General features: G+C 41.2%; 1 protein-coding gene across 2 annotated transcripts in view; it reads left to right on the forward strand.

Annotated features, from left to right (window-relative positions):
• The window catches only part of ZBTB46 (zinc finger and BTB domain containing 46), a 103,782-nt gene extending 86,229 nt beyond the window's left edge, over positions 1 to 17,553 (forward strand). Inside the window, exons 5-7 of one of the 2 annotated variants that reach the window (XM_038750205.1) lie at positions 2,511 to 2,579; positions 4,369 to 4,544; positions 15,719 to 17,553. In XM_038750205.1, the coding sequence (XP_038606133.1) occupies positions 2,511 to 2,579; positions 4,369 to 4,544; positions 15,719 to 16,108 (635 nt within the window). In that variant the 3' untranslated portion in view covers positions 16,109 to 17,553. The remainder of the gene's footprint in view (positions 1 to 2,510; positions 2,580 to 4,368; positions 4,545 to 15,718) is intronic. The other variant, XM_038750206.1, reaches the window with a different exon arrangement.
• The last annotated feature ends 3,850 nt before the right edge of the window (positions 17,554 to 21,403 follow it).

Raw genomic sequence — 21,403 nt, forward strand, 5'->3', positions numbered from 1 at the left:
ATCAATATTTTAATTTTATGGAATAAGGCCAGTTGATCAGAATAAGCACAAAAGTGAAATAATAATGTACCCAAATGCTTCCTTCAAGTTGATCTATATCCTTAAGGCAATACTGCAATTTAAGGCAGGCATGCCTATTCACAGGAAAGTGTAGGCTCCTACCTGGTTAAGCGGTGATCAAAAGGTGAGACTGTTGCATTTACTGTGCCTAAAAGTATTGTCACCCTTTACCAGTTGAGGAGTTTGGCAAAATTTTACTGTATCGTAACATGGCAGTTTTTTCTAGAAAATCTTTTTTTCTCTGAATGTGTCCAAATTAGGTTTCCATTTTTTTTTTCTCGAGTAGCATTTTGGCTGCATATAACATGTGGTTCTTGTCTCCAAATTACCTTTCCATCTCACCAGTTTCCTCCCCTTTGCTCAGAATGTGTCTACCCATTTAACACTATCAAGCCTGGTTTCAGAATAAGTAAAAGAGTGCAGAAGATTAAGTAGAGGTTCAAAGAAGGATTGATTTAAGGGTTTTTCCATTTATGTTGGGAATTTGGAACCATCTAATGTTGCTCTAGTGTGTCCTATTAAAATATTTGGAACTTTGAACCAGGCCTATACGTGCATGGTTATGAATGGTTTTTAAGTGTTTACTTGATGCCTATAAAACTAGGCCTTATGGGGCTCTGAACTGGTGGCCAGTTCTTTTCCAAAATAATTAATGCATTGTCGTAACTCTTTTGAGAGCTTTGTTTGTGAAAGTGTAGCATCAAGTTACACCTAGAATGTCAACTTTAGGAAAACATGTGGAGAGAGGGAGATGATGGCCTAAATTCATATTTTTCCTTCTGAATATGATTGTACTGAAAATTTCTTTGCAACTATTTAGGGTTATAATGATTGACGCCCTCTAAACTAATCTGCTTATAACTGGTTTACTTTGGATAACCTGATAATTAATTTATAGTGATCCTTGGAAATATGGACTACAAAATGTACTTGATCACTGACTGTGAGTTAAAAGAACTCTTCCCTGTGCAATTTGTAAATGATTATCGTCATCATTTTGGCTTCTAGTAATAATATTCGCTAATAGCTTTGCTGACCTGTTCTTCTTTAATAAAAATCTAGGTATTTTAAGCATTTTAATCAAATATAAGACATGGACTTGAGTAAAATTGTTGACCATTCAAGTTTGTCAGAGCAGAAGATTTTTCCATACCCTTTAACTCGAAGATTCTTCACAAAGAAATAAGTTAAATACTGGTGGCATGGTGACTGGGTAGGGAAGCTTAGTAGCTATTATGTGCTGAACAATAGATCACACAAAGCTTCAGACACTAGAACCTGTTTTTATTGCGGGTGAATGGTGGCCAGGTCTCTAGGGTTAGAAATACTGTGACTATGAATGTAGGCTGTTAGGTCTTTTGGAGTGTCTGTGTGTTTTGCTTTACCTCCACTGAAAAGCAACCATTTCCAAGGTGGTCACAGCCACTGTTTAGCAGAGAATAGGCACCTGATTAGAGCCTGTCGAACTGAAGAGCATAGGGTAAAGGTGGGCAGAAGATTTAGGTGGGTAGAGACCAAATCACAGAAATTGTGACATGCTGGCCCAGCTAGCTTTTACAAATAAGAAGTACTCCATTGAGTGCCTTTCAAGTTTACAAATACTCAGGACTTCCCCTTGCTATAACTTCTCTGAATTGAAGGCCCTGAAAGGAGCTCGGGTGTCTTCCAATAACTGCACAATGATAGAGTCAGTGAAATTGTTTCTCCTTCCTTGTGTGCCTGTGGTCATTCATAACGCTTCATGCTAGACCAGTGTATCCGTCAGTTGATGAGGGGCAGTGGGGTGGAAGAGGAGCTAGAGTGGTGGTAATTGGGAGAGGGAGGCCGCATTGGGAAGCTTGAGAAGGGGAGCCCCACCAGAGAAGAGAGGTCTATAAAATTCTCCCCAGAACCTTAACAGTGTCTGTCTTGCACTGGCCACCGTTTTGTTCCGTGCCCAAGCTTCCCTGGGAAGCTCCCTGATACTCAGGTTATAAGAAAGAGTTTCTAGTCATGCCACAAGAGCTTGTCAAAGAAACCAACGTTTGTGCTACCATTAATAAAGCAGATTAGCCCCTTTTTCCTAGGGAAGGCAGGAGAAAAAGAAACAAAACATAAACCAGTCCTTTTTGCTACTTGTTAGCAGCTCTGGTCAAAGGTGCGGTGGGAGAGATTAAAATTATCAGGTAAAATGATGCTTTTAGGTGCCTGTGGGTTTTCTCCTCATTGTCTAGTGCTAGAAACTAGAGTGTTTAGTCCTGCTGAGTGCAGCGGGAAAATTGCCACTCAACTCTGAGGATCTCAGGATCTCATTATCAGATATGTTTTTTTCTCTGTTCATTTCTTTTTTAAAAGAACATGGGATCTTGAAATTCCACTTTAGCTAGTCACAAATAGAGTAGAAGGGACTTTAGAATGAGACATTAAAAGATGATGTCTCTAACGGTACTGCATGTTCTAATCCTACACAGCCTTGTCAGCACTGGCTATGGGCCTTAGTCCTGGATCGGAATTTGAACCCACAACCTTCAGGCCCGGATGTGAGTATGCAATATCCACCCCAGAAATAACTTCTTCAATACTAAAACGGAACCTATTTCCCACATTGTCCCTGAAGGACAGCCTTTTAAGGAAAAAAAAGGCGTATTCATATAAGAAATGCCATGCTCCAGAAATAGCTAAATTATCAATCAAAAAGAGATTTGGGGGGCATTGAGCAGTGGAAATGTCACATGTATCGCACTTAGTTCTTACACTAGTTTTGTAAGCTGCTAATCATTTTACCAGGTGCTTTGACTGACATTTAACCAAAGGGAGAACTTCTCCTTTTTAACTTGGGCTTTTAGAATGCAGTCATATTTGCTTGGGCAGAAACTGGTCATCGTATAGTGGTAACCATTAAGCCCACATTAGGTTTTCACTTAAGCCCATTAAATTGTGAGAGCATTTGTGCAGAGTACTTTATTGAATACAAGCCAGGGTACCTTCGAAGAAAAGGTCTCCCGTACCACTAATACTATACTTTGGATGAAATGGGTGTAAATGGAGCTCAAGTAGGTTTCATTTCATAAAACATCAAAATGAAAAGGAAATGAGTGTATCAAAATCAGCATGCTGTGAATGGGTGCTTCAAAATGGATATTTTTATTAGGGTGAATATCAGATCATCTGTGTTCACCTTATTTATTTTTTGCTCTTTTTGTTTATACTTGCATTTTTCATTTTTGTTTTTGTCTGTGCAGTGTGTTCTCTTAGGCAATGAGATACAACGTTGGTTGTCTCAAAACATATTATAATAATGAAAAGGAAAATCACCAGCACCTTATATCCTCACCAACAGCATTTATTGGGTGCCTACCGTGTGCAGAGCACTGTACTAGGTGTTGGGAACATACAATGGAAATTAAAGAAATAGCCCCTGCCCTTGAGGAGTTTACACATCACCTCCAGTTTGGGCACTGACTCCCAGACTGAAAAAACATACATATAATCCCATAACGAGGTTGAGAACTCCACTTTATCTCTGAACCAAGGATGGCAATCACAGAGCTGAAAATGGAGATTTACCTTTTTTAAAAAAAACTACAATTTTCTGAGAAGTGTGAAAAAATATGCTAAACTGGCAAAGATTTTACAACTTTACCAGGAAGTTGGTTACAAATACAAATATTGATCAGTCTCTGTAGCCATTTACCATTTTTATTTGGGGATTTGTTGGGAACTTTTTAAACCCAAAATATAGCTGGTTTTGAAAGTGCTTTCCTGTCCAGTAAATATATTCAGTGTCTATCCAATCTTGATCATTATTAACAACATTGCTATGACACTTGACACTTGGGTAACTTTTTTTGCTCTCTGGCCTTAGTTTATGACAGGCCCATCTGAAATTCAGAGTTCAACTCTGTAGTCTCAATTTTAAAAATTCAGGTGTTTCTGACTAAGCAGTGCAGATCGCAGTTCCCGTATTTCAGGGCAAGAATAATGTAATTGGATCTGTGCCTGAGTTTCAGATTTCTATTTTATGATCAGCTAATTCCTGATCGCTTGATAATATAGAGAACCATTTTTATTTTATATTCCCTCTCAAACGTGGAACAATTTGACTAATAGAAGCTGCCTCTGCTAGAGGTTGCTATTTAAAATGTATAAAGGTTTGACATCTACCCCAGAAGCTTCCCAGAGCAAACCTCAGAATAAAAGGGATTCAGTCATTTTAAGCTTCTGAATGAGAATTTAAAGCTTAGAATTCATTTTTACTGAAACTGATCATTTGCATGCACCTGAAATGTAATGAGTTGTAACTTGCTTGTTCTGGTTGCTATTTTTCAGTAAACGAATTCACGGTGATTAGAAAGAAATTCAAGTGCCCATATTGCAGTTTCTCAGCCATGCATCAGTGTATCTTGAAGAGACACATGCGATCCCATACAGGAGAGAGGCCCTATCCTTGTGAGATATGTGGGAAAAAATTCACAAGAAGGGAACATATGAAACGCCACACCTTGGTAAGTAGCAGACTTTGGAGCAATTTCTGAATCCTGGAAGAGTAAGTGACGTTTGTAATTTGTATAGTTGGGGTGGGGAGGCATAAATACCTCTTTTTCTGTTTGTATTCCCACTTTTCAGAACAACTTCCTTGTTCTGTTCTCCACTTCCCACCCAACCCCAGCCACTTAAATACCCTCACATATTTTGGTCCAGGCTGTATTGGCCGTATCTCTGCCCAAACCTAGTCAACACATCCCCGCAGCTGGAAGGATTACTGTTCAGTCAATAGGAGACCAGCTATCCCCATTAACATCCCTTTTCTCCAAGGAGAGAATGAGTTAGAATCCTATATTGTGATCCGCATGTGGCATCATAACCCCCAGAAGGCCTGTTTTCTCTTCCAGAGGAAATCCAATTTGGGAATTGGAAATAACAGAATCATGAGTGTGTCGTGCCCCCCCACACCACCCCACCAAAAAAAAAGCATGGCCTCTAAATTTGGGCAGGAAGCAATGCCAATTTTTAACAGTCTTCTGACCTTTACTCCAATCTTATGATTTTCTGTGAGATTCCTTCCTACAGAATAATTTTCCTCTTCTTATTTAATTTCCAAGGGCTTGATTTCACCATAGCATGATCTCCCTGAGCAAGTAATGCCAATGTGATCATTTTTGACATGAAGACCCACTTAGGTGAATGTAAAATTAGTCACCATGTAAGAAACTGTTATCTATTGTCACCAGATAGTTCTTTTTCAAAATTTTGGCCCATCTGGTTTTCTTCTAAAGAAGTTTAACGAGAAATGACTATACGAGTGGAAAAACGGGTTAAAGTTAGGAAAAGTGACTTATTTAGCCTAGAGAAGAAAAGGGTAAGGAAGAATTTAATTACTTGTACAAGAATTTGAAGGGCATTTTTTTAATGGGAAGGATGCTGACCAGTGGTTTCTTTATACCCTCTGAAAAATCAAACTATTTGGATTGTAGTTTAGACTGACAAGTTGATGAAGGATCAGAATAGACTACTAAGGGAGGTTAAGGTTTCTCCATCCCTAGAGATTTTTAAAGAAGTGAATAGACAACCATCTGTCCTGGTTGGTTTAGTCATTCATCTACCTAGGGGTGGGGCACTGAACCAGATGATCTTTCAAGGTCGTTAACAGGTCTGTGATTATAGGCTTAGAGCCATCTTTTGGAGATGGGGTGGGTGGAGAGGTGTCCCCCCTCCTAAATAAAAGGCTTATAAGTAATTGTGACTGAATATTATCAGACAGTTATAAGGGAGTTATGCCTAAAGGGAGATAGGCTCACATTATATGGAATTTTTCTTTTAAAGGGGAAAATTGACAGTGGAGTCTGTGCCTTCACTCACTATAAAGGTTGTTGCTCTGGATTATAATCTTCTATTTGAAGAATATAGTGAATTCCAGTCGTATTCAGTTTATAGTACTACCATGTGACCAAACCACAAGGGGAGATATGGAAGGACCTCACCTATTCCTATCATAAATTACAGTCTAGAAGACCAATCTTATTTGTTTTTCTCCTGGCAAAAACACAAAATGAATCTCTATCAGACTCAGACACCCAGGCTTCATGAGACTGGGGCCACCTGGCTAACACTGAACAACGATTAAAAATATGGACCCTCCTATATATTCAGTGCAGTCCAGAGGGAAAGTGGAGGCAGGGGGGTTAGCCAAGATCCGTTTGCTGTCTCTACGAAGGCCCCAGTAGCCATGACTGAACCATATTCCCAAAAAAGAATAATGGCCAAAGTCAGTGTTTAATCAGCATTACAAATTGGAAAGAATACCAACAAAGATAGTGGATTGAGCATAGGTCCGGGGGTCAGAAGGACCTGGGTTCTCTAATCCCTGCTCCACCACTTGTCTGCCGTGTGACCTTGGGCAAGTCATTTAACTTCCCTTTGTCTCTGTTACCTCATCCGTAGAAAGGGAATAAAGACTGTGAGCCCCATGTGGGACAGGGACTGTGTCCAACCTGATTAGCTTATATCTACCCCAGTGCTCAGTACAGGGCTTAGCACATAGTAAGCCCTTAACAAATGCCATTAAAAAAAGAGATGCAAAGACAAAGATTTGCAGAATGATATAGAAACCATTGGAGGTTTAAACTTGTTGAGTGTAAAACTTGGTTGCCTGATTACAAAAGCCATGTGTTAGGTCACATGGACTCCCTGAGCCTAAGGCATATCCTTGGAAGGTGGGATGGGAAAGGCTTAAATTGAAATAACCCCCAGTTAAATCACCCCTAATGCCCCTTTCCCCATCGATATCGGTTAAACAGCAAGAAATGCCATACCACCTGGAAGTCTTCAGGCAATCAGCAAACAGAGAAGCAGCCACCTGTAGGTCATGGAAACAACATAGAAATTGAGGCATACTCTTCTGCGTAGTCATCTAGGACAGAGGTCTGCAGCTCTTCTTAGAAACAGGGAACCAATTGTGGTCCTCAAGCCAGGGAGGAGTCATGGCATGTAAAATCATTAGAATCTTCTAATGAGGCAAACTACATTAATGTGTGTTTAAATTGTATGATTGGCTCATTACCCACCAACAGGTCAAAGATCTCATTTTGTTTCATTCCGCTGCACAAAAAGGATGCCGACCTCTGACTTAGTAGAGGTCTTCCCAGGGTGCAGGGTAATTCTCTTGTGGCAGAGGAGACAAACTCCTTCTCATCATTTATTGAGCACTTGCTGAGTGCAGAGCATTGGTAAGAGCTTGGGAGAGGACAATACAACGGAGTTGATAGATACTTTCCCTGCCCACAATGAGCTTACAGTCTAATGGGGGTGATAGACTATATGAATAAATAATGTATAATATATGATTTATAGATATGTACATAAGTGCCGTGGGGCTGAAGGCGGGGTGAATATCAAATACCCAAACCTCACAGGTTCAAGTGGACAGATCCTTTCTGAAAGTTCAGATGGTTTCTGGGAAGTGTAAGCTCCCTGAGTCGTGTAATTTTGCCTTTTCCTTCCCTACAATTTTCTTGCCAGCTTTCAACCCACTCTGTTCGGAGGGTTTCTAAAGCTTACCACTTGGGCCGTGACCAAGGTGTCTAATACTCTCATTGGTATCTTAACCTCATGAGCTGCCAATTAGTTGACAAGGAGAAAACCAAATGCTTCTCCTGTTTCTTGTTTGAATTTTAATTATGGGCTCTTATTTACCTTTTGATAATAGTTCTGTGGCCTGAATGGCAGCTATTCCAGTGAACTAGTATTGCTAGTGAAAATTGTCAGCCTCTTTTAGGTGAAACAGCTTTGCTTTTAAAATAATTCCAGGATATATACCTGCTGGTGGTAATGATTATTTTGCTATAAAATTAAAAAAAGTTTAAGGCTACCATGATTTCTACCTTTCACTAATAAGTTTAAAGTTTTCCAGTGTCTGGTCATAGGTATGGAAAAAGAAACCAGCAGTGTGTTTCTTTTCTTCAAAACCTGGGAAATGATTTCATGAATGGAATAGATTTTTTTTTGTAAAGCCTGATCTAATTGTTTCTGTGATAAAATTTGTTATGGGGAGTAAATCCCAAATAAAGTCACTAATTTTAAAATGACAGTTTCCTTTGAATTAGACATTTCAGCTATAATGCAGTAGCTGTGTTCTTAACGTGTCAAGTGGGTATGAGAAAATTGCATTATAGTAACCAGTGATTCCGTGGGAATTAATGCTTTGGGGTAGATGTTTCAGAGATAGCACAATACCAAAATTTTTCCAATTCCAACATTCCTATATTTTTGTAATGTCCCACCATGACTGAATGCTTTTGTGCATCCTTGCCACACATTGTTATTTTACTGTAAAGTTTCAGAGATACAAAGAAACACAAAATACTGAATAGTACAGTGCAGTATGGTTGAGGCAGAGGCTGGCAAGCATAGTAGCTTCATGCCTTGACTCACACCACCCATGCGTTCAACCATTGTTTCTTACTCTAAACCTACTTGTGCCAACTTGTGGGCCACATTTTGCCCAGAACAGACTTGTGGGTTGGAAGAAATTTCCCTAGGTTTTCTTTTGCATTACGTCCAAATGTAATGTGTAATGAAAACACACATTATTGCAGAAATTACTGCACATAGATATGGGTATTCAGCTAGCCGGTGGAAACTGAAGCCTCAATAAATGTAATTTTCAGCACCTCATTTTTTTATCAAGTAATTTTGTGTCTGATGCCGTCGAGTCGTCTTCGACGCACAGCGACGCCATGGACAGATCTCTCCCAGAACACCCCACTTCCATCTACTGTCGTTCTGGTAGTGTATCCATAGTTTTCTTGGTAAAAATTTGGAAGTGGTTTACCATTGCCTCCTTCCACGCAGTAAACTTGAGTCTTCGTCCTTGATTCTCTCCCACGCCGCTGCTGCCCAGCATAGGTGAGTTTACCGTCTGGAAATCCATTACCGTTCAAAGAGAGCGATTTGATTTCAGTAATCTGATACATGGCAGAGAATGGCCTCAGAAACAAGGATAAGTTAGGGAAATGGCCCCATCTTTTAGGTCCCTTGTGTTAATAAAGTTTGAAAAGTTGTAGTAAAAGATTGAGAGAAAGAAGTGTGAGAGAGAAGATCCGAGAAGGTTCACCTTTGCTTGCTTTTGAACACAGTTTACTTTGATCTTGAGTCACTGGGATTTTCTTAAGATCCGTTTTTTTCTCAAACCAGGAATTAAGGCGAGGTATTAGTAAATATATTTTGTTCCCTACAAGAGAGCATACTTTCGGATCGGTTTTACCCATTTCCTTCCTGAGGAAGGGTTTGTTTTGTCGTCAGCCAGTAAACTGTTGTCTGTCTATGTAGCAGATGCCAGTGTCATGTCATAGCTTGCCAAATGGTGGTGTTTATACACAGGTTGGGCAGCTAGCCCACACCACTTAAACCAGAGTGATCAAGGGGCTTATATTATCGGTTGCCATGGTACCCAAAGCCCCACCATCTTTTACTTCCTTCTATGACTATTTGTCCGTTCGGATGAGTGCCCAGCCATCTGGTCCTGGGGCTCACTGCTCCCCAAGATGTCCCTTTATTATCTCTTTTGGGTATTGCCCTTGTAGTTTTCAATGGACATGGCCAAGAAGTAAGCTATTTCCCTGCAGGTACAGAAAGCTTAAAGGTCCTCGGTTGGTGATGCATCCCCTTTGTAGACACCTTGTTTTGCCAGCTGGTACCCAGTACCTTCCCTGTTCAGAACACAGCCTTTTCCTGAGATTTGGAGGTAATGCACTTCCTTCTTTCTCTAGAAAAAATAATGAAAGGTCCCCTGCTAGAAATTGTCCTATTCAATCTGTAGATAAAATTGGGAGTTTGCTAGACAGTACGAATACAGACATCACTTGTGGCTTAATTTCAGTCAGTGATACTTATTGAACACAGCGTGGCTCAGTGGAAAGAGCACAGGCTTTGGAGTCAGAGTTCATGGGTTCAAATCCCCGCTCCGCCAGTTGTCAGCTGTGTGACTTGGGGCAAATCATTTAACTTCTCTGTGCCTCAGTTACCTCATCTGTAAAATGGGGATTAAGACTGTGAGCCCCCCGTGGGACAACCTGATCACCTTGTAACCTCCCCAGAGCTTAGAACAGTGCTTTGCACATAGTAAGTGCTTAATAAATGCCATAATTATTATTATTAACACATGCTATGTGTAGAGTACTGTAGTAAGCACTTGAGAAAGTACAGTTCGGTAGAGATGGTAGACATGATCCCTGCCCACAAAGGGGTTCGCATTCTACAGGAGGAGACAAACATTAAAATAGATTTCAGATGGGGGAAGTAGGATATATGCATACAAGTGCTCTTGTGCTGGGGTTAATATCAAAGTGTTTGAGGGAGTACACAGCCAAGTGCATAGGTGATACAGGAGCAGAGAGTGGATGGGGAAGTGGGGGTTTAGTCAGGAAAGTCCTCTTCGGGTGAGTTGGATATGAAAGGGAAGGGAGTTCCAGAACAGGAGGAGGACGTGAGCTAGGGGTTGGCAGCGGGATAGACGAGATTGAGAGAGAGAGTAGGTTGGCGTTACAGGAGCGGGGTGTGAGAATTGGGTTGTGCTAGAAGATCAGCAAGATCAGTTAGGAGGGAGAGAGCTGATTGAGTGCCTTAAAGTCAAGAGTAAGGAGTTTCTGTTTGCAGGGGTAGATGAGCAACCATTCGAGGTTTTTGAAGAGAGGGGAGGTAGGGACTGAGTGTTTTGGGGTTTTTTTAGAAAAATGATCCGGGCAGGAAAGTGAAGTATGGACTGGAGGGAAGGAAGAGAGTTCAGTCAGGCTGATGCAGTGGTCAAGGTGGGAAACGACGAGTTGCGGATCACCATGAAAATAGTTTGAATGGAGAGGAAAGGGTAGATTCTGTGGGAGTAAAATCTTTATTTGCAGTAATCAAAGGAAAGTTTTGTGGCAAAAATGAATAAATGGATTAAATTAGATGCAGTTGCTCGTTAATAAAATGACAAGCCTGTGGAAGAATTAATAAGCTGGCTGATGACTTCTGATAAAATACGTTTTCTGATATTTTGCCCTGGAGATCATATATTTTGGATTAAAAATCTCTGTCAGGATTCTGTCTGGATAAATACGTAGCCCAGTGCTATGCACACTGTGAGTGCTCAATAAATACTACTGACTGATTGATTCATGGCATACAGTAAGCACTTAAGAGTACCTGCTAAAGTTAGGCATGGTTTCTGCCCGCATAAAGAAAACAGAAGGAGAAAATTCAGAGGCAAAAGTAGCATAGCAACGTTCATATAAGTACAATAATTATCAGGATGTGTTGGTCAGACTCTACTATCCTAATGAAATGGAAAGTAGTTTGTATTAATGGCCTCATTTCAGTGAGGAAGAAACTTGCAGCTTCTTTCCTTTAAGTTCCATGGTTGGTTTGGTCCTACCCCTCCGTACTCCTTTGATCTGAGTTGGACCTAGTCGGGCAACCAGAAACCCTGAGGACTCCGCTTCCATCGGCAGTACTTCTTGAAGACTCTCCAAAGCAGAGACCTTCTGGGAAATTGGTTTGAGCCTTCCAAAAATTCAGATTATTGTTGTTGTGGGCCAGATCTGGATGAGTCCAGAAACTGCAGGACAGTCCAAGCCTATGGAACAGGAAATCGAATCCTAGAGAGAGTGGGATCCTGGAGCCTACCCAGTGGTCTGGGACCTTTAATCAACCAGTCGTAATTATCGAAAGCTTACCGAGTGCCCAACACTGTACCGAGCATTTGGGAGAGTACAATATATCAGAGTTGGTAGACACATTCTTTAGGTTCGGGGACTACTGTATCTGTTGCTTCCATAGTATATACTAAGTGCTTACTGTGTGCAAAGCACTATACTAAGCGCTTTGGAGAGTACAATATAACAACAGACTCGTTCCGTGCCCACAACGAGCTCAGTCTGTTCAGATCTCCACAATTCATTGTCCAAGGGACTTGGGTTTAGAATCAACCCCTTTCAAGCCCTGCAGGAAGGGTAGCAGCCTGTCAGATAAAGTTCACTAGCCGTTTCAGGTCCTGATCAGAGAGCAGGTGTAAATAGGAGAAAGTTTTCTCATAGAGATGGCCCTTGAGCAGTGAGACAGAGAAGAGTGTGATTTGGCAGAAAGGAGAACAGCCTTCCCAAGAATTTGAAGCAGACTAAGTAGAGGTTCCAAGGCTAGAATGGAAGAACAGAATGGGGCAGCCAAGAAACCAAACTGGACTGGAGGATTTGGTTCAGATCAGACAGAAATGAAACTCCTTAGTGGAAGCCCTTAGGACCACAGTTATTCAATCAATCAATTGTTTTTATTGAGTGCTTACTGAGAGCAGAGCACTGTACTAAATACGTGGGTGACTACAATATAATAGAGTTCGTGGAAATTAGAATTTATGTGAGAAGTTTACTTTTGCTCCAGAATGTGAAGGGAATATTGGGAAGACAGTGGCAGGGTCAAAATGCCAGGGGTTGAAGTTGATTTTGGAAGCATTTTTTTTAATGGTATTTGTTAAGCATCTACTGTGTGTCAGGCACTGTACTAAGTGCTGGGTTACCTACAGGATAATTAGGTGGGACACAGTCTGGGACTCCCAGTTTTAAACTGAGAGAGGGGGATTTAATCCCCATTTTACAGATGAGGTATCTGAGACCCAGAGAAATTAAGTGACTTGTCCAAGATCACAGAGCAGACAATTGTCAGAGTTGGGATTAGAACCCAGGTCCTCTGACTCCCAAGCCCATACTCTTTCCACTAGGTTCTACGAAACAATTTACAGTGAATAGACCCAGAGGGAGGGAGTTAGCAGTAACCAGCATCTGGACAACAGATCTGACAATAAAGGGCAGGAGAAGGAGTAAAATCAGTTGATGTTGCAGAAAAGGAAGCAGCTGGAATTGGGGAGCAAGCGACAAGGTGTGGAAAATTACCTTGAGGTTTTAGACTAAAGGAATGGACACAGAGGTTTGCTTCCCATCGTGGTAGAAAAGTGAACAGTGGAGAAATCTTTAGAGCAAACATCAGGAGTTCTGAGTTCAACATATTTGATTTTGAGGTGGCATCAGGATACCCAATTACAGATATACTAAAAATTTAGACTGTGATTGGAGATGAGGGTAAGGAGAAGGATTTAGGAGTCATCTTTTAATGGAAAAGTAATGAGTAGTAGTAATACAAGCATTGAGCAGTCAATCAGTGGTACTTATTGAATACTTACTGTGTGCCGAGCACTGTACTTAAGCACTTAGGAAAGTACAGTAGAGTAGGGAAACATTGTTCCTGCCTTGTACACCTTCTGTGTGCAAAGCACTGCACTAATCAGTGGGGAAGTGTACAAGGTTGGGAATTTTACAGTCTCGGGACCTCAAAGGGCTCAAAGTCAAAGTAAATAAGATTCCGTAGAGAGTGAAAAGAAGAAAAAGAAGAGTAAAGGGACCAGCATGGAGAGTGGGAAGTTACTCATAGGTGGGGAAGCTAATGAAGGAGTTATAATGCATCAGTTGCAAGAGGCAGTATGGCCTAGTGGAAAAAGCATGGAACTGGGAATCAGAAAGCCTAGTTTCTAAACACAGCTTTGCCACCAGACTTCTGTGTGACCTTGGGAAGGCATTTAACTGTTGGAGGCCTCAGTTTTCTCTTCTGTAAACTAGAGTTAAGATGCATTCTCTCCTTACCGCTTATATTATGAGCCCTATGTGAATAAGGTACTACTTCGGGTCTGATTATTTTCTGTCTACTCCAGTGCTTTAACACAGTGCTTGGCCCATAGTAAGCAATTACAAAATACAAAATTAGTGTTAAAAAAGAGGAAAAGCCAAAATTTAGCTGTACCACAAGCTACGGTCAGAGAATGTTTCTAGGTACACTATACCCAACTGTTCTCGACATTACCATCTGTTGGAAAGCATAGTAATAAGATATTTGTTAATTTGGGAAAAATGAAGGAGAATTTGTCTTTTAAAAACACATTTGGTGGAATTTGAGGAACAAGAAACCCCAAAGAAGTTCTCTTTTCTATTTGTTCCTTTCCTGGAATGCTCGTTTCCTCTAATAAGGGGTCTTGAAGAAAGAGGGGTTTGTGGGGGAAAAAATAATGTGCTGCAAAGCAATTTCGTCTGAAATGTCTGCTACTAAAGTTAATGCAGTATGGAAGAAGCAGTGTGGATGAGCAATTATACTGAAGTGCTTAAAACCAAATCACTCTGAGTCAGGAGATTCATCCCTTCCCTTTGGTGTGAGTAATGTTGCTTTCCAAGAGGACCCTCCTTTCCCAGGGAGTGACTAAGATTGTAGATCCAGTTGGCTCGAGGCTTTTTCCATGGCCTTGGATTCCTCAACCACTGCCCTGCCCTTGGGATAACAGCCTACAGGGCAGTGGGCCCACAGCCTAGGATGGCACTGTTGAACATGGGAGGATTTGGGACAGACTGCCACTCTACACAAACCTGACTTTTACTGAATTGTGGGAAAGGACACAAAAGTATTTAAGACTTCGTTTGGTTGATCAGGCAACTTGAAGTTTCCCAGTAGCCTGTTGGATGGTACATACTGAACAATGTCCATGCCACACTTCCTTCTAGACTGTAAGCTCATGAGGGCGGGGAATGTGTCTGTTATGTTGTTACAATGTACTCTCTCAAGTTTTAAGTGTACTTAAAACAGTGTTTAACACACAGTATTAACGTGGCTCAGTGAAAAGAGCCCGGGCTTTGGAGTCAGAGGTCGTGGGTTCAAATCCCAGCTCCTCCAATTGTCAGCTGTGTGACTTTGGGCAAGTCACTTAACTTCTCTGTGCCTCAGTTACCTCATCTGTAAAATGGGGATTAAGACTGTGAGCCCCACATGGGACAACCTGATCACCTTGTAACCTCGTCAGCACTTAGAACAGTGCTTTGCACATAGTAAGCGCTTAATAAATGCCATCATTAAAATAGCATTTAAAAAGCAGTGACTTCTTAACCAAAAAGCCATCCAGACCCTAGAGCTCTAGGGTATCTTTAGTTCAACAATGAAGGAGTTCCTATTGTATTTGCAAATTGTGTATCCAACCCAGTTGACACAGCTGAGTTCATCCTGGCAGATTTCAAGCAGCATGAGGAATTTAGCATTTCCTATGAACCTTAACCTTCATTTAATAAGGAAGAACACGATTTGCCCCCCTTTCTCTCCTTCCACACAGCAAGGCCTCGTGCTTATCAAATGTTCATGTGGGGATCCCTACGTTGACTTAAAAGAAGAGAGAATGGATGACCCTCCTTCCCCCACACTTTCAAGGGTGCCCAGGGACATTCGGGGGAAGTGCCTAGGGAGGAGGGCCCTATGGCCACTGATTCTGCCACTGAAATGGCTACTCTTGTTTGCTTCCTTATGGCACTTGCCAGTCAGAGACCCATTGAGAAGATGAGGATAGAGGGCTTTGCAATACAAACCACTGCCATCTGGGCAATGATTTTCCACTTGAAGGGGGTGCACACCTGTTTCAAACTGAGAATAAAGAAGGGGGAGGGAGGCTGTATTCCTTGTTCTTGCTGTAGGGAGCCTTGACTCATTATCATTATCTGCCGGACAGAGATATCATTTCCCGAGCTCTAGCCTTGTTCCCGATGAAATGAAGTTCTCCTTTTGCGTGGAAGTCATTTGTGTTTGTACCCTCAATTCTCCGAGTGAATGTTTCCATCCCTTTCCTCAGGTCCACAGTAAAGATAAAAAGTACGTGTGCAAAGTGTGTAACCGAGTATTCATGTCCGCCGCCAGCGTGGGAATCAAGCACGGCTCCCGCCGTCACGGAGTGTGTGCCGACTGCTCGGGCCGGGGCATGGCCGGCCACCTGGATCAGAATGGAGGGGAGGGGTCTCCGGATGAGCTGTACCCTGGTGAGGGTCACTACATGGAGGATCCCGATGACATCAAAGTGGAGGGCGATGAGGAGATGGGTGATGACGACGACATCAAGTGGAAAGAGGATGTCGGCATCTCACAGGATGATGTGATTTTAGAAGATGACAAAGAGGACGTCGACTCTCCGCAAGAGCATGAGAACTCTGGAGAAAATGACAAAGATTTTACCTGGATTTCTTAGGGAATTGTTTATTCGTGTGGGGGGAGGGAAGGGAAAGAAAGAGAGTGTGGAAAAGCAAAGTAGCCTTGTCGTTGTCCATATGTGTAAGTTTTGTTTTTTCGTTTGTTTGATTTAAGCAAATGTAAGTCCTTGAACTGTTCCATTCAGCTATTAGTAATGCCACTTTGAGTGGCCACTGTTATTTCCCTTGAATCTTTCCTCACCCCTGCTCCCTTGCCCCGGTCCAATCTGCCTTTGCCTCTTTGTGAGTGCGGATCAGATTGCATGCAAGTGACTTACTTTCTCAAGGGTGAGCACTATAAATGGAGTGAGAAATCAGGAGAGGGAGACTGTAAAAAGTGTGTGTTCCTTTTCTAAACTTTCCCCACCCCGTATCAGCCACCAGAGTATGAACCTAGTTCAAAATCATAACTAACTAAAAATTCCCAGCAGCAGTGAACTTGCCCATCAGTACCACGTAAACAATCCGATCTGTGTATTTGGAGGGCGTCCCCAACCTGAAACACCGCTCCCCGTTCTGCAAAGGGGAAACATACGCATTGCTGTTGTTTGGAGGGGGGCGGGGGTTAATTATTTTTAAATGACATTTTTTGTATAGGTCCGAGGCAGACGAAGCTGCTTCCTGAAACGGTGTCCTGCCCTCCTGAAGCCCACGGAGTCGGGTATCAGAAGCTGGAACAATCTGAGGAGCTCTTTGCCCCATCGGGCTTTTCTTTCACACCAGCTTATTGATCCTGCCCGATTCTGTTCCCTAGAGGGTCGGTGTTCCCAGGGCATAGCGGATTGCTTTTCACATCATGGCGTTTGGTCCCATTGGCTCCCGTGGGCGGTCACCCTTCGCCGCCACGTCTTCTGCCCTCCTTGCTATAGGTATATGCAAACTCTTATCTTTGGAAGGCACTTCCCACATTTAAAATAAGAATGATGGGAATGCCGGAACCGAGGCATTATATTCTTCATTGCCAAGCTAAACATTCCTCTTTTATTTGTTTCTTAAAAGAGCTGACCCCTATTTATATTAATCAAGGAGCCCCATATCTTAAACAGATCGGTTCATATAAAACTTTCTCCCTTCTCGTCACACCTCCCACCCTCAACTACTGGAGTTCTCCTCCCGAAGTTTTCCTCTGTACTCTACAGAAGTTGTCGTCACTGGGGTAAGCCAGGGATGGTTGTCGGTTCACTCTGCTCATATTGGCCACTGCTGCCTTCCTCTGGCAACTTTTGAAAACATGAAAGTGTCCTGTTTCGAAAGAGAGGCTCTCGTTGTACCTCTCACCTCTGTGCTTTGGTGCTTAAAACAAAAATCCAAAAACCTCACTGTTTCCTTGCCATGGAGCAGATTTTTATAAAGCATGTCTGGTAATAGGGTCGTCTTGAAACCTGCCACAAAAGTCTACCCTTTAATCCGATAAGCCAAATGATTAAAAGGTGCTATATTCCATGTGGGGTCGGGGCGGGGGGTTGGGGGGGGCGGCGCTGAGGGGGGAGGGAGGCGGGGAGGCAGTTGCCTATGAAAAGCATAAAAAGGTCTTGCAACTTGATATTTGAACGAGTCGCATCTTGGGGGCAGGGGAAGCCTATTTCCCTTCCAAGTGTAAAGCAAAAAATCCTAAAAGAGGTCAATAATGGACCGCGTCTTGCCCCCAGAAGGCACGACCATGTGAGTCCCCCAGCAGGCCTGAAGTCTAAGAGGAGTTCTCCCTTTGGGCTTTATTCTCCTAAAACTTTATGCCCCCTTTTCTATCCATTTCATTCCAGGATCCACAATCATCATCGAGTTCCTTTCAAAATAACGCTTAGCAGTTTTCCTGTGCGTGCTTCCTTTTGGAACACTGGGCCAGCTTTGTCCAACTTTGTGACTCCACCCGCAGTTGTGTTTGTTTTGTTGTGCCTAAGAGTTTCCCCAACTAGGGACAGAGAGCTATCGGGTCTCTTTGGTGGAAGGAAGGCGAGCTTGTACATAAGAGTCTTCTAAGCCACTCCGTGTCGATAGCTTGTGTATCTCAGAGCAGAACTCTGGGATCGCTGTCTGAATTGCTGCTAAAATTTAAAAGGATTGATACCTAACTGCAGTTTGCTGCTTAATCCTTCCAAAATGGGTAGCCAGATTCTTTAAGTAGTCAAGGAGTTATGTATGTGGTAGTCACATTAATCCATTTTGTTTGGGTTTTTTGGTGTTTTTCTTTTTTTAAAAACAAAACTGTAAAAAGCCGTTCTGCATTTTTGCTGATGTAAAACCCTGTTGCTCTATTTAAAAAAAGAAAAAAAGAGAAAAAACTACTGCCACAACACATTTGAAGTTTGAACCGTTCTCTTCCTTTTTTGAAATGAAAAACACAATCGGCAGTCCTGTACGCTATGTGCGAGGGACAGAATCCAACCCTTGCTTCTCGAATTGGATTAAGCCTTTTCTGCTCCAAAATGCAGGCTGTCCACTACTTGCCTGTGATCCTGTAAATACTACTTTTCCCCTCTACTGCCAGAGAACATCTGTTGCAGAGAAACAAAATGCATACAGTACTTTAAAGACACCCCTTCATTTTTTTATATATATATTAAAACCCATTTTTTAAAAAGCTTAAAATACTTTCTGTTTCTAAGACATTCCATCTTTCGCCCATCTTGTTGCCAGTGTACAAATTCACCACTTCGATATTGTATTTTAGGAATAAAGATTTTGATCTGAGGTTGATTTTCTTTTTTTCCCCTCCCTTTCTAGGGTGAACTTGATTTTGTATTAAGACTTTGCGGGGGGGCGGGGGGGTGCTGAGCTTTATTTTGTGTTCATTTGGAAATATTTTATATTGCTTTTTCTTTTCTTTTTTCCCATGGACAATAAGCCCCATGGCTTTTCATGAACGTTTCTAATTGTGCCACTTCTATACTCTTTAGGCAAAGAAAGCAAAAAAACAAAAACCCACAAAAAGTAAACTTGTTATAATATTAAAATTATAATATAGCACATGCTTCTATATTACTAACATACACTAAATATATATACCAAATAAATCATGTGATGTATACTTTAAGTGCATTGTTTTTGATGGAGGTGTGCAGATTTGGAAATGCAGAGACTTCAGGTATCGTTCTTTAAAGTTTCATCCTGTAGAGGAGAAATCTTGGGTAGTTTTGATTTAATTCAGTGGTAGTTTCTATAAAGTAGAAGAGGGTGCTCTCTATACAACTTTATCAGCTGCTTTACGCTGAAGTGCAGACTTATTTTAGTTGGAAGCTATGCTGGACTTTCCTCAAGTTAGAACCCGTGGAGAAAAATGGAGACTCAAGATTTTCATAAAAACAGGAAACGTAAAATGGAAGAAGCCAGGGCCGTCTCCTTGGCTCAGCCTCTTTCCGTATCTTACTCGCTGCTCTAGTCACTCTTCTGTTGCTCCGGTTTTGAGTTACTGGCTTTTGGTTGGTTGTTTTGGGGCTTGGGGTTGGTTTTCTTTTTCCATCTCCAAGCTGAATTTCATTAGTGCTACGCTAACATTTTGCCCCTTTTTCTCATATCCGTCTCTAACTCAAGTAACCCAGTAGCATCTCGCCTTTGTATCACTGTCAGAACTTTGTACGTTGAATAGAGGTTCCCTTTCTTAACCTCTTTTTCTAAATACAGACTTAGTTTCTTAGGAAAAAAAATGCATTTGGAAACAAGATTTTTATTATCAATGGGAATTTTCTGGTTCAGTCTTTTGAGTTTTGTATCTCTAACCCCCTGTCTCTTTCAGGTTGCCCTTTACTATTTCCTCTTATAACCATCTTTTGATAAAATGATAACCGGAGACTGAAAATGGGATTCCAGTTGTGGTGGTTGTAATAGCCTCGCTAGACTCTTGCACGCAGAGCTGGGAAAATGATTCTCCAACTTCGATTCTTTGTGTCTCTGCAGCTCAGGATATTTTGCTTTTTTTACTAATGCTGACTACTATCTCCATACTGTCCTTACTAACCTTTGGGGTTAGCCATCTGTGCCGTACTGTACTAAAGGATTTTATTTCTTGTTTAAAAAAAAAAAATACTGTACAGGTAAATTTAGGTTCTGGATTCCTCCTACACCAACTTCCAAAAAAGGTATTTTAAATGCTAATTAGCTTCTAGGTTGTACATTTTACAAATTGGAATACTGTCTCTTTCGCTGGCAGTTGTGAGGTACACCCCATCAGCCTCACAACTGCTCCTACACAGGGAGGCCTTGGGGAGGGAGGTCCACAGTGAAGGTTTTTGGGTTTTTTTGTTTTTGTTTTCCTTTTTTTAAAGTAACTGACCCTTTCTTTTTTTAAAAAAAATCAATGTTTAAACTAATAAAGAAATATTTTTTTATGAAAAGGAAAAACGTGTAGATCACATTTCATATTTTGTACTTTTAATTATGTGTTTTTTGTGTTTTGCAACACCAAAGTGGAAAATACAGTCCATTTGGGTTTTTTTTCTTTTATTTCTAAACCATATGATTTTTGTATCAAACTCTGGATCCTGACAAAGTTGTATATTTGGACTCTCTATCTGGATTATAGGATACAGTCAGAACACTGCCATCTTTCAGTAGGAACCTCGGCTTGAAAAGATACACCTTAATGCTTCCAATTTTGCACATCTTCCTTTTTTTAAAGAGAAAACTCCAAGAAAATGCAAAAACTGGAATTTTTTGCAATATTATGAAAGATAATCTTATTTTAGCTCATTCTGTGACATGTGCAACTCTTAAGAAAGCCATACTTAATGGTTCTTTTTATTTTTAGATCCTATATTGTGTTTTGAACTTCTGCCTTTTTTAGGATTGACGCGTAGTGAGAGTGCTGTGTGTATGCTTTTCAGATATATTTATTTTTTTCAACATGCTTTCAACCTGTCGACAAAGACAAAACAGACAAAAAAAGGGCAGTGTTTGAAGATTGTTGATTTTTTTTGCTGGGAATATTCTATATTATACTGACTTTATATTAATTATTATAAACCTGTGTTTGTATTGGAGATGTGTTTAATATTTGGGGGGAAAGATTTTAGTAATCAGAAGTCAGTGGGAGAACATGACTGTGTGTTGTACTGATTTTCTGTAAATGTAGTACAGGTAAATATTACCTTATTTTCTAGTTGATCTCACGGTTTCTTGTCTGCGTAGGCATGCCGAGGGTTTGCCTATTGATTCTCTTTACTTTATGTGACGGGATTAGCTTAGACATACTTGCAAAATCGATCAGTTTCAATAAATCGGGAAATTGCTGCTAAAAACATCGTCTCGGTTTATTTCACGTGATCACCACCAGATTGGGACTTGTGTTTTCTCGGTGCCTG

Source organism: Tachyglossus aculeatus, chromosome 8 (assembly GCF_015852505.1).
Source record: "Tachyglossus aculeatus isolate mTacAcu1 chromosome 8, mTacAcu1.pri, whole genome shotgun sequence".
NCBI lineage: Eukaryota > Metazoa > Chordata > Mammalia > Monotremata > Tachyglossidae > Tachyglossus > Tachyglossus aculeatus.